The following is a 13,781-nucleotide window of genomic DNA, read 5'->3' on the forward strand; positions in this document are numbered from 1 at the left end:
TACTCTGAGTTTAAAGCATTGAAATCACTGAAGAATAACAATAATTTAATTATTACGAAAGCTGATAAGGGGAAGGCGGTAGTGATTCAAGATAGGAAGGAATATGAGAAAAAAATGTCTCTTTTACTTCGCGACTATTCAACTTATAGGCCTCTTACATCGGATCCTACCCGGAGTCAATTGAAGAGACTTAATTCTCTAATAGATAATGTATCTACATGGAATGAAGATCAAAAGAAAAAACTTAAAACCTCCTTCGGTCGTCCACCTAGATTGTATGGTCTTCCAAAAGTTCATAAACCAGGCATTCCGTTAAGACCCGTCGTAGATTGTATAGGTTGCCCCACTTACAAAATCTCAAAATTTTTATCAAATTTACTCTCCTCTTCAACTAGAAGAACTGATATTTATATAAAAAATACTTTGGATTTCAAAAATAAAATTTCAGATCTTCATTTGGACGTTTCTGATATCATGATCAGTTTAGATGTTGTTTCTTTATTTACAAATGTCTCTTTCGGAAAGTATTGAATTACTACAACAGGAATTTCCTTCAGACATTGTAAACGTATTTGATTTTGTAATAAATTCTGGTTATTTTTCCTTTAAAAATAAGTTGTATCAACAAATTGAAGGAACAGCAATGGGTAATCCTCTTTCTCCTGCTATCTCCAATTTCTTTATGGAACATTTTGAACAACGTATCTTTGACAACATTTCTCCCAGACCTACTCAGATATGTCGATGACATTTTTGCTGTATGGAATGGCTCTTCGGATGAACTTCAACAATTTCTCACTAAGTTAAACGCATCTCATCCTAGGATCAAGTTTACCCTAGAAGTAGAATCAAATAAGCAGTTAGCCTTTTTAGATCTTCTAATTCTTCGCCAACCAGATGGTAACCTACATTTCTCAGTTTATAGAAAGAAGACTCATACAGGCCATTATATCCATGCGGAATCTCATCACCATCCCCGTCAAAAGACAGGAACTATTAAAACACTGGTTCATCGGGCCCACTCCTTTTGTTCTTCAGACGATCTTTTACAGAAAGAACTACAATATATAACTTCTTCCTTTCTATCTAATGGTTATAATAATTGCTTCATTAAAAGAACTTTGAGTAGTTTTAATGTCTTCCTCTTCAAACACAGAAAAAATAACGCGCATTACTATCCCTTATGTACAAGGCATCAGTGAACGTATAGCAAAAATTTTAAAACCACTGAATATTTTTGTTGCCTTTCGACCGTTTAGAAAAATCTCCACCTTTCTCACTTCTAAGGACAAGCTTCCACATCTTAAACTTCCAGGTGTCTACCAGATTCCGTGCTCTTGTGGATTATCTTATTTCGGACAAACGGGAAGATCTGCCTCTATTCGGCTAGAAGAACACCAATCTTATATTGAATACTTTAAACCTGAAATGTCTGGACTTGCAGAACATGCTATCTTCACTAGACAGAGTTCATTGGAGAAAGATGAGAGTTCTTCACAAAAGTCAGTTTTTCATGGAACGCCTTTATAAAGAAACGTGAAACTCTACTTCATTCTCCTAACTTAAACAGACCCGACGGCTTACGTCTATCCCCTTTATGGGAGATAGTACTTTACAAATCAGCTAATCTTTCCTAACTTTTTATTGTATTTATTTTTTTTTTATTTTTAGGAAAGTTATTGACCTTTTTAGTTATCTTACACCAGCTACTTAGGTGGCGCTTTTTGGAATTGTCAGTTATTGTTTAATTTGAGCTTAATGTACTGAAGATGCCTGTGACACGCAAGCGAAAATTATACTATTAAATAATCTTTGTACGTGAGTTTTTTTCCGTTATTAATTTTGTATCAAGATGAAATTCATCTGCCACCTAAAGACAATCAAACATTCTTGCCCGCGACAGGATTCGAACCCCATGTTAGAGTGGATACACCAATCAGGCTGGCCGTTTAGAGATAATGACAATCTACAATGATATAAGAATCCGCCTAATTTGAAGCATAGTAAAATTAAACTTTTGGCCAAAAAAAAAAATTCAGAACACAATGTCTTAACTATCGTTAAAGAATTAAGTAACATTGAAGATGATTCTCAACAGTTGCATCATACACGTGAAAGTTGTTTAAAATTACCACTAGTAGGAATTATTTCTCGCAAATATTAAAAAGGGAAGGCTGGTTGACATTTGACTAAACATAATCTCCATGCTTTTCACGCTCAAGTAACTTCATTTCATAAAATCTTAATTGAGGCTATGGTAAGGCGATTAATGCTATTGGCATAGAATTAATGTTTATCGTTGCGTGTATTGTTTGGCCGATTTCTTTTGTCGGAGGAAATCTCATTCGGTAACGCAATTTCTACCGGTTGGAAACTTCAGTTTCGAATCCCGCCTAGGAACGAAGCTTTCATACAGCTCAAGTGAATTAGCTGTTCCCATACGTCGGCGGCAGGCATTTTTCCTCACGAAGTTTGGGATTTTCTTCTCGCAAGCCAGCCATGTATGGGCAGCGATAATTTTATCCTTCCTCGTATTCATATTACGGATAGTCGATCTGCAGCTACTGCTCCACATCTATATTTCAATTTCATACTAATGGAACCAGTTTCTCATCTTTGGAAAATCTCACCTACCTCTTCCTTTGAGACGGCCTTCCCTGCACTTTTTCCCATAGATTGTACCTTATGATTGGTCACGAGTTATTGAATATCTTCCTTGATTTAATTTGGCCACAGAGGGTACTCTATAGGTTTGCGATCTCATGTACGAGTTTTGATTTATTAAAGTGGGATGGCAGTTTGCTGTTAATGTTGCTCCATATAAATCTAATTAGCTCCCCATCCTATTTTTGCTTATCCTTTTGTCTGTTCCAAAATTTGTCATTTTCATTTGGGGGGGGGGGGTGCCTAAATAGTCGAATGTTATACATGTTTTATACTGAATACCCATTCAGCTGAAGATGCATTTTCTCATTCTTTTTAGTGCTGATTTTTTTTACCAAATTTGCTCAGTTTAGTCAATGATCCTGCTGTAGATTTTATTGTATCTTTTGTATAATCAAGTCGAGCTTAGGCTAACAATTGTGATATTTTAATACCACATTTCCTTTATAATATGATTGATGTATATATATTTTGTATATGATTGAACAGCAGTGGCGGATAGCATGGACTCTTGTCTCTGCCTGATTTTTGTATATTTTTCCCGTATCTTCTTCACGTACAGTATAGACCAGTGGTGTTCAACCTTTTTTTTACTACGCGAGCTACTTTTCTGTAGAAAGGTATTCGGCGATCTACTCTCTTATATAGATCACGTTCCCCCAACATGATATCTGATTACGCACAAATAAACAGCTAAAAAAAATACACAACTAAAAACTTTATTTGTGTATTTAAAAATTTATTTATCACTTTTAATTATTTTAATTCAACAAAAAAAAAATAAACAGCAGTGGCGGATAGCATGGAAAAAAATGAACAGCAAAAAAAAAAATGAACAGCAGTGGCGGATAGCATGGACTCTTGTCTCTGCCTGATTTTTGTATCTTTTTCCCGTATCTTCTTTAATTTAATTATTTTAATTCAACAAAAAAAAAAAAATAAACAGCAGTGGCGGATAGCATGGAAAAAAATGAACAACAACAAAAAAAATGAACAGCAGTGGCGGATAGCATGGACTCTTGTCTCTGCCTGATTTTTGTATCTTTTTCCCGTATCTGCTTCACGTACAGTATAGACCAGTGGTGTTCAACCTTTTTTTTACTACGCGAGCTACTTTTCTGTAGAAAGGTATTCGGCGATCTACTCTCTTATATAGATCGCGTTCCCCCAACATGATATCTGATTACGCACAAATAAACAACTAAAAAAAATACACAACTAAAAACTTATTTGTGTATTTAAAAATTTATTTATCACTTTTAATTCAACAAAAAAAAAATATTGGAATAAAATATTTATTTCTCTATATTCTAATAGCTTATAATATACAACTAGGTTTTTATTGCTAAAATCTCATCGATTTTCTATGGCCAAGTGTCTCAAGAATTGTTTCTTTAGCTGAAGACGATCTTTTAAAATTGGGCTGTAATGCACTTTTGATGCAACTGACTTGTAAATAAAATTTATTTGTGGTTTACTATTATTATTCGTGAGTGACTCACAATTGCGTTTTATAAGTCACTCACGAATGGGTGGTTGTAAATCTGTTGTGTACATCTAAGTATCGCGTGTTGGTGTAAGGGTTAGATAATCGCGGAATCTAGCGCTAAGCACCTAACATGACTTTTTTAAGCCACCTTGTCATTCCATGCAGTTAAATTGTTCTCATCTGGAGAGACATTCACAAACACATGTACACAGCGTTATTCTATTCAGCTGTGCATTTCAAGTTAGCGGTCGGTTAACGAGGCTGGGAATATAGTATTCGTCCAATGAGATATTCAGAATTGGAACGTTTTTTATCTATACAGAATATTTCAAAATAAATTAATTTCTGAAAGTAGAATAGTCTCTTACTTTTAAAATTGATTTCACTGAAGTGTGATAATTTTTTTTCTTTTTAACCCTGTTTTCTTTATTTACAGAAAGCTTCCTACGGATTTCTTCATCAACCATGTGCCCTTGCCTGGGATCCCAAATTATGTTTGATGGCTATTGGTGCGAAGTCTGGTGTAATCAGGATGTATCCTTACATGTGAAGTATAAAAAAATAAAAGGAAGAAAAACAATTGACTAGTTTCCTATTATTAGTAGGAAACTAGTCAATTGTTTTTCTTCCTTTTATTTTATAGTAGGAAACTATAACTAGTAGATTTAATTTTCGTGTTTTAATTTACTTCAGAAGTTAGTGCATCTTATTTGAGACACTGCTTGTTTTTTACCATACCAATTGCAACCAGAATGGAAACAATCAGGATGGTTGCAGTGCTTTTCAAGCTGGGGATGCGTGTTGGAATCTTTGAGGTAGTGATTTTCTAAGAATCGCGACTTCTCGAGTCAGCGACAGTTTTCTGCAAAGATAAAGTGCCCTCTGATAATGCCCATATCCAATTATGGGTATGAATTATCGATGCATTTGTTAAACTCTATTTGTATAATGTTTTGCAAGTTTTTGACATTCCTTGGAAAGCAGATAAGGTTAAAAACAGTTGCATGACTTCATACCGTGAAACTACAGTGGGAAAAAATAGGTGGTAACTTAGCTGTGTCTGAGAGCGCATAGATCTTACAAAGATGAAGAGGGACCCGTCTGGTTCTGAGACCTACAGGAAGATTCTGTGAACAAAATAAATAAAAACGCTTCATTTCTAAAGTTTTGCAGTGCAACAAATTTTTGCCTATTCATAACTAAATTTTGTATTCTTTACTTTTGGGAAAAGTTACTATTTCGACTTAATATGATCAAAAATAGCTGTCTTGAATTCAGATGTAAGCAAGGTTCACTGTTTTTTCATTTATGGGTTGGATAAATTTGACCATTGGGCCATTTTTTTTTAAAGCAAAATTGGCATCCACCAACCCTTCTCTCTCATATCGAGCCTGAAAGCAGAAGCGTTTTTGTCTAGTGACTAGGTGGTTTTTTCCGTGGTAGATTGCCGTGTGCAAAAAGAAAGGTACACCAGAATAAGTATCTTCCCTGACTAGTTAGTAAGAATTCAAGCATCTCCACATTTATGGTTTTAGATTATGCAGTTAGTATTGAAAGAATGCTATTATCAGTATTTCAAATGAATGCATTTCTAATAACACAAAGTTACTTTAACAGATTAAACATATCCGAAAGGGAGCTTTTCTAGTGAGTGCTAGAAATGACTCATTTTAACTGATCGCTCTCACTATGAAAACTAAGATTAATAAATTTATTAATGTTAAAACGAAGTTTAAATTGGGTAACTGCCATACCGTGAAATCTCCCGGTGCTGGATGGATGTTGGCTGGAAGTGGGGAGCAGTTGTAGTTTCTCCACTGCTAGCGCAGCAGTTTGTATTCACAGTTCGAAGATATTAAACCTAGAACACTAGTATTGTTGTTGAGCTAATTAGGATTCCCAGATTATATAATTCTATGACTATTTTTAGTTAAAACCTTTAAAGAGAAATTATGGCAATTTAATTTTCTTTTTTTTTAAATAGTATATTTAAAAAATATATCTTTACGTATACTAACGATTGTTATCAATTAGCTGCGTAACCTTACTGTTTCTGGTAATGAATTATGATTAATAAGTTATAATTAACCATAAGCCCAGTGTTTCCGTGGAGATAAATGAATTGTTTCAAATTGTTTTTTTTTTCCCTTCTTTAAATGCATTACTAAAATTCTTACAGAAATGGTAGTTATAATTTGAAATGAATCTGGAATTCTGATAACTTGCGGGAAAACTACTTACAGCACGAATACACACTTTATATGTTAGCAAAATATTTGTCTTGGATTGGGAACCAGTCCTCGAAATTCAGAAGTGTTCCTTCGTACAGAATTCGTTAGGGTGAACAGTCCTAAATTAAACCTTACCTGATTTACCCCCCCCCCCCGCAAAAAAAAATATTCACAATGATTTATATTCCTTGATTCTGTATATGTGAACATTCTTGAATTTGGCTTTAACTGCTTTTTTTTTTAAAGCAGTTACTCGTTTTGATTGTATTTTACTTTTCATTCAGCGAGCATAATTTAACGTTGTCAGCTGTTTCCTCCTGTCTTTTGTGACATTGTTTCTATTCTAACTGAAATTTAGAGTATTTTTGCTTTGGAATTATTACTCTTATGTATCGTTATCATGAATTACTCCTTATATGAATGAACACTGCACTTTGTGATTAAGTCATATCTTTGAGCTAAGCTGTTAGCGGATGGTGAAGGATGGCTCCTCATCGATCGTCAGAGTTGAGACTAAAGAACTTCATTTTGCATTTGTTTTAATTTGTTTTTTGGAAACCTGCTCAAAGAATAAAATGGCCAGCACAACTGCATTTTAATGTTCTGTGGGGTGATGCCAGAAGTCCTTTACCTAAGCGTAAATTTATTGCTTAATATGCATCATCAGATTTCATTTGTTGGAACTGATTTTTTCCCCGCTTGCATCGGAAGACCAAGGTGAATCGGATTTTCGAGATTAATTATTAAAATTACCGTATGCAGATCCTTCATGCTATAGTGACATTGTCTTTCGGATGAAGAAAAAAAAAAATCCTACCTGCTCCAAAAGATTTTAGCAGTGGTTTTACACTTTTTTGCAGTATTAATTTCGAAATATGTATTTTTACTGCTTTTTACAGGGAGTGGCGAAAGGTATTAAGTTGCTGCTACTTCCCACTTATAAGCAGACAGAACCTTTAATTTCATTAGTAAGTTCATTTGACAGCATTGTGACTGGCATGACTGCACTCTGCGAACCAACACCGGCTTTTATCTCTTGAATGTGATAATTTCAGGGTTTTAAATTACAGCTTTCGGTATTACATATGCACACACCATTTGTAATGGCAAACAGTTGTAATTCAAGTGACGATCGCAATTTAAAATCAGTAACATGAACAATTATCACGAATTGCATTAATACAAAATTACTAACGAGAGTGCAATATTCTAACATTGCTTACTCTTCTTCTCTTCCGTCTAAGATGTGTTGAGTCTTCTCTTGAGCAGGATCTTCCAATCTTCTCTATTCCTTGCTGTTCGAAAACGTTCCTTATATGTTAAGTTATATTAAGTTCCTTACATTTCTTACAGTTAATAAAACAATTTAGTTAATCTGATACAGTCAAAATTAAAATTTTGTTTGTATTCCGGACATTTTAATAGGTTTTCCAGTTTTAGTCTGCGATTGTGATATATTCTGTATAGCATTAATTCATCGCTTTAAGAGATGAAAACCTACAACATGCCACTGATGTACTAAAGGTTTTGCAACATTTCGTATGTATAGTCTTTGTAACTAACCTAATGTCGCTTCGCTTAAATAATGCTGACACACTTACTGATGGGAGTGTTTCCATAAAGTCTTTTAATCGATACTAATTTTCAGCGGCTGAAATCTGTCAGTTTGGATCAAACGATGTTCGATAACTTTCTGATTTGATATAAAACCAAGCGTTCTTAGATGGAAAGAATTGATCTTGCATAGAATTGACCCGATATATTTGCTCTTAGAGGTTTTTTTTTTGTCAAGATAGTGCTGGAGCTCTCCTGTGGTAATCATTTAATTACTTATCCTCTTCGTGCTTCATGTTTCTTATGGCCGAGATCCGTTCTTTCAGCTAGCTCCTGTTCTGAGCTACCAGTTAGGCTTCTCTCTAGCTCTCCCAGCCACCCATTCTTCTCCTTTTCCGTCATCCCTTGACAAGTTAATTCAGGCCGCCTCCTCCTTTTCCGTTTTCCTTCAAAGATCCATGTCAAAGGCACTCTCTAGGAATCTCGATGCTGATAAATTAGTAAATTCACATTTACCTACTATGGATTAGTTATCGTTTCCCGACAACAACCGAAAGGTACGTATTAAGAAAAAAAGATTCTCTAGTCCAGAAATTTGTGCTTTAAAAACTACTGACCATTGTATTATAATATAATATAGCCGATTACTTGTAATTCTCGGGTCTTTTATTCAACCATTTATTTGCTACCAAATCTCATTCCTCATTCTAAGCATTTCTCCAAAATGTCAACTAGATTCTTACCTACAACATGCCACCGATGTACTTAAGGTTTTGCAACATTTCGTATGTATTGAATGTCTTCATCCATTTCTCAAACTTAACATTTTGTATTAAACACTTGCAGCTGACCATACCTATATTATATATATATTATGTGATTTTCTTTCTTGATGCTTTTTTTTTTTTTTTTTATCAATTCAATGACGAAAAACGGCCATGAACTGCCGTATCAAATTAATTTAAATCTTACACATACCTGTAACACATGCATTGCTTGGTCAAGTGGGCAACATCAATCCCTTCTGTGGCATAAGGACTTGTATCTGTGAATGTCTCTAGATCGATACTCTGTAGCAGTATATTAAGGTCTCGAATTGGATTATATTGGGTCAGATTTTTTTTTTTTAATGATAGGGCAATTAAATTAAAGTTCACTTTAATGTTAATACTTCATATGTTTATATGATACTGGTACGTTTTTATCTTGCTTCCATGCAGGGAGAGAGGGGCTATGTGTATATATGAGGGAAAACGGTGATGAAAGTTCAGCTAAAAATATCGAATGGAATTATAGCAGTGAGATTTCTAATTTGCTTAAATAAAATGAGATATAAAATTAAAATAATATATCATAATAATAAAATGAAACGAAATTTACTTAAACCGAGTCTTCCTGAAATTTTAGAATGGAAGACGTCGCATCGTTCTTACGATCCCCCACACACAATGAACAGTTGTTTCTGCGATAATTCAGAAAACAACAACAAAAAAAACGGACACGGTCTTCCGCGAATTAATGTTTTTTGAATCTCTCTTCACCCCCCCCCCCCCCCCACCGCTTCCACACACAAACGGTATATTTGATCTGAATGTCATTAGGGGAATGCACACTAAATATTTGAAATAGAATGGGTGGTAATTCATAAGCCCAATTTTGTCGCCTAACACTTCTCTAGCAGGGGGAAAATCCACAAACCTGAATGAGAGAGCATCCCTCCCGCGCCATACGTGATTTGCTCGGACATTAAAAGTCACATTTCCAGTTTCATTGTTCACTTGGGAAAGAAAGTAATTACTAACATGTAGGCCGTTCCCCACTCGTCATGACATCAGAGACGTAAATAAAATTGCGGAAGACGTGAGTCGTGTACATAGGTCCGAATTACGTCATGTGTGGCTGGACACTTAAGTTGAAGATGCAGTCCAGGACACTTGGGCGTATTAAATTGCATTTTGTGTAAAGACTGGCATCTCTGCTCTCTTGATTCTTGCACTTAATTCATATCTGCTTGTTTAATATTAATAATTACTAGAGTTGAGGTGAATGATCCGAACGAGTAATTTGCATATTAACTGTTAAGCAGCACATATTCATCGTAATATCACTAACGATTGTACTATATTTTGATATCCGGTTGGAAATTCCCACTAGGCTGCATTACACCTTATGTAGCAAGTTTTAGGCTCGGAGATTACGTGCGATGACCATTGGACCTTTCACCAATCAGTGTGCAACGCAAGGACAAAAGATTGCTGCTCTGTCAGAACAAAGAATAGCAGCTGACTGCCCCATTCGTTACGGTCGGCAGGGCTCAAGGTAAAAGACCGGTATTAAAGATAGTTTGAATGAGGTGCTATTCTAATACGCTGTGCCGAAGAGATCACAGAACTTATGTTGGCTGCTGTAGTTTTTGTTGTTGCTATCGTAACCTACACGACCTTGGTGTAAGGATTGTTCGCTATAGGTCATAGCTGTACAATAAAATGGCGACACGTTACTGATTCACTTCGAGAGAAAAGGACAAAAAAAAAAAAAGTGAAGGACCTCATGAAATTGCCCAATCTTTAATTTTATAATTTTGCAGTGTTATCAATATTTATTTTCGTCATTCTTGTTGATTTCCAGTTTATAACTTCAGTTATAAATGGCTCATTCTAATGAATTTGGGAATTGTGAAGGAGTGCATAAAAAAAATCAAAAGTGCCCTAAATATAGTTGAGTAATTTGATTCACATAAAAATTGCCTCCTGATAGAAGCGTAGTTGGGATGACTTGTGTTTTTTTATAAGATAATTGAAAGAATTGTTAATGTAATCTGAGATTCATAACGCTGTCATCCATACTTAATGGTTGATCTTGAAAGTTTCAAGTTGAAACTTAAATTATACAAATAGCTGTCATCTTTCACTTCAGGAATATCCACGTAATTTCATGTCAGTGTATTTTACAAGTAATATGTAAATTATTACATGTAACGCCTTGCCGATTGGTCACATTGGGCATCTCCATTTCCGGTAATATTTGCCATTTATCGAATAGCAACTTTATTCTAAAGCAGATTTCTCAACCTTTGACTCACCAACTCTTTTCAATATTTTTATCGCGAACCATTAAGCCTATACTGTAAAATCGGATAATTATGAATTTCAAAAATGATTGAACATAAACGTACATAGTTTAAAGTTAAAGCATACATTTAATGTAATTGTTATGCTTACTTCGCCTAGTAACGCATAGTAATACAGGAGTGCACGACAACTGGGCGACGGAATAAAATATCAAATATGCAATTCTATTCTATTGATCTATTACCAGATAAATTTAAATAATATTTTTTTGACAAATAAGTTAAAAGAACGGTATAAACATAAAATTTAAAAAATCTCGCTTGTAGTTAAGTTTATTTTTATTGTGTAGAATTACGAATTGTATAGAAGTCATATTGAAATTTCCAATACAAAAAATGAGTCAGCTAGTTAATAAATAAAGTTAAGGGGATAATAAATCCCTCATTATTTTAAAGCCGAATAAGAAGATCGAATTCGAAGAGTTTCATGCTGAATAACGTTCGGCGAGTTCAAGCGAAAGTCAACACCTGGTAGGGCAACTCGGAGCTAAGGTGGAGAAAGTTTCGATCAATGCCCTTAATATTTTCTCATAATGTAAAACGCAGCTCCTAGGAGATATATTACTGTTTTACATTATGAGGAACCCAGACCGATAAAAATAGCCTCTTGGCTCTTTATTGTGGTTAATAAATGTTTATATTATATATTTTCGTTTATATCATATATCAAAATTTGTGGGATCATTTAAGAAAGAGGTGGTTAAAAAGAATGCTCCGAAAATGATTTAAAAATGAAAAGGTATAATTGCACAATATTAAAATAAAGAAAACAATAAAAATACAGTTTTTCAATTCATTTAGTAATGTTATTTTGTAATTAACAAACATAATTTGTAGTTTAATTTCTAGTAATCTAACCTAACTACACAATAAAAATAAACTTAATTAAACTTAAACTTGAAATAAATTTAATTATAAGCGAGATTTTTCAAATAACCTAACCTAACTATGCAATAAAAATCAACTTAGACTTAATTATAAGCGAGGTTTTTCAAATAACCTAAACTAACCTAACATCACTATGCAATAAAAATTAACTTAAATTATAATTAAATAAACTTAATTATAAGCGAGATTTTTCAAATTTTATGTTTATACCATTCTTTTAACTCATTTTTACCTGGTAATAGACCAACAGAATATAATTGCATATTTGATCTTTTATTCTGTTGCCCAGTTGACCGTGTCCCTAATACAGTGTATTTGTTTTTCTTTGTGCTGCATCACGTTCGTTCTGGTGCTCTGATTTCAGCATTTTTTAAAATGGCAGAAGGATTTTCAATTTTTTCATCAGGTAATGGATATTCTGTTTTTAATCTAAACCAAAAATTTGAGACTTTCGATCTTGAATAAACTTTATATCATTTGACTTCAGTTTTCTTCACTTAATTACAGAGGAAAATCATGCATTGTAATTTATATTCTTGTTGAATCTTTTACCCAAGTATAAGCAATACTTCACTCACAAACTTTGGCTTACACTTGGGTCAAGGATTAAACAAGAATATAATTTCTTGTCAAGCGATTTTTATCAAAAAAAAAAAAGTTCTTTCAGCCAGTCTTAGGTCATTGGCCAAAAGACTCGACAAATGGATTACAAACGTAGTTCAGATTTTTCGATATTTGTGGAAAATGTTCTGTTGGTAGAATGGTTAGCATATCCACTTTTCAGCCAAAAGGCTGTGGGTTTAAATCCTGCCGTGGGCATGGGTGTTTGTGATTATCTGTGAAAATACTAGTGGCAGTAGATGGTGTTGATCAGGGGTCTTCAACTTTTCAGACAGTGCAGGCCACATTAAAAATTTCAGTGAAGCCTGCGTGCCACTAATCTATATTGAGATATTTAGAATTGCAAGATGCTTTCCAGATTCACAAGAAATGCTGTGCATTTGATACTTGACATAAAATCCTATAAAAATAAAACAAACTCAGCTTTAAGAGCATAGGTAGGAGTTGGGTTCATGGTAAGTAAATACAATCAATACTTAAATAAAGATAATTTAATGAAGAAAACATTCATTTTTTACAATGTCAATGGACAACTTGGCAATATTTTTCCTTGATGAGCTTGTCAGTGTTGGAAGTCGCTATGCACATAGTATTCTCGAGATGTTGGTTCATAATCTTAGTTCTTGTCTCTGACTTCACATGCTTCATTCTAGTAAAGAACTGCTCACATAAGTATGTGCTTCCTAACAAAGCACACATCTTCAAAGATGCTGTGAAGATTAGGGAATGCATCCTCAGAAATGTAGTCTTTGTAAAAATGTAAGCAAGGGCACATTGAATAATTTTTCTCTCAAAGAAGAGTTATTTTAGAGTTCAAGCAGCTCCATTTGTACTGAGCCTGGCATTTCGGCAGTATTGACACTGAATGGTTCTCGTAGATAGGCTTATACGTTGGTTATGCATTTCTAAATAACTTAGGGAATTGAAACAACGTAGATACGAATATAAATTAAATAATACTTTAATAGATATTTCCGATATTTCGGCAATGTCTCATTGCCATTTTCTAAAGGAACTTACAGAAAGACAGGAGCACACAGGCCCTAACAATACAGTAACTGGAAATGAAGATATGAAGCTATCTTTCTCCTAGAAGTCCTGATGGTGCCCTCTGGTGGGCTAAGTAGGCATTCTTGGCCGTTGGGCTGAAGGTCTGCTGATGTATGCCTCCCAAATTTGGGGCAGTCGCATACAACCAAATTTG

At 34.3% G+C, this 13,781-nt stretch overlaps 1 protein-coding gene across 3 annotated transcripts in view; it reads left to right on the plus strand.

Moving 5' to 3' along the window:
* The window catches only part of LOC150107906 (lethal(2) giant larvae protein homolog 1-like), a 443,798-nt gene that overhangs the window by 71,594 nt on the left and 358,423 nt on the right, over positions 1–13,781 (plus strand). For all 3 annotated transcript variants that reach the window (XM_090415428.1, XM_090415430.1, XM_090415429.1), the window contains exon 3: positions 4,590–4,687. In XM_090415428.1, coding sequence (XP_090271554.1) covers positions 4,590–4,687 — 98 coding nt within the window. The remainder of the gene's footprint in view (positions 1–4,589; positions 4,688–13,781) is intronic.

This window comes from Typopeltis vanoorti, chromosome 3, assembly GCF_054136105.1.
Source record: "Typopeltis vanoorti isolate ZY-2024b chromosome 3, IOZ_Tvanoo_1.0, whole genome shotgun sequence".
Classification (NCBI taxonomy): Eukaryota; Metazoa; Arthropoda; class Arachnida; order Uropygi; family Thelyphonidae; genus Typopeltis; species Typopeltis vanoorti.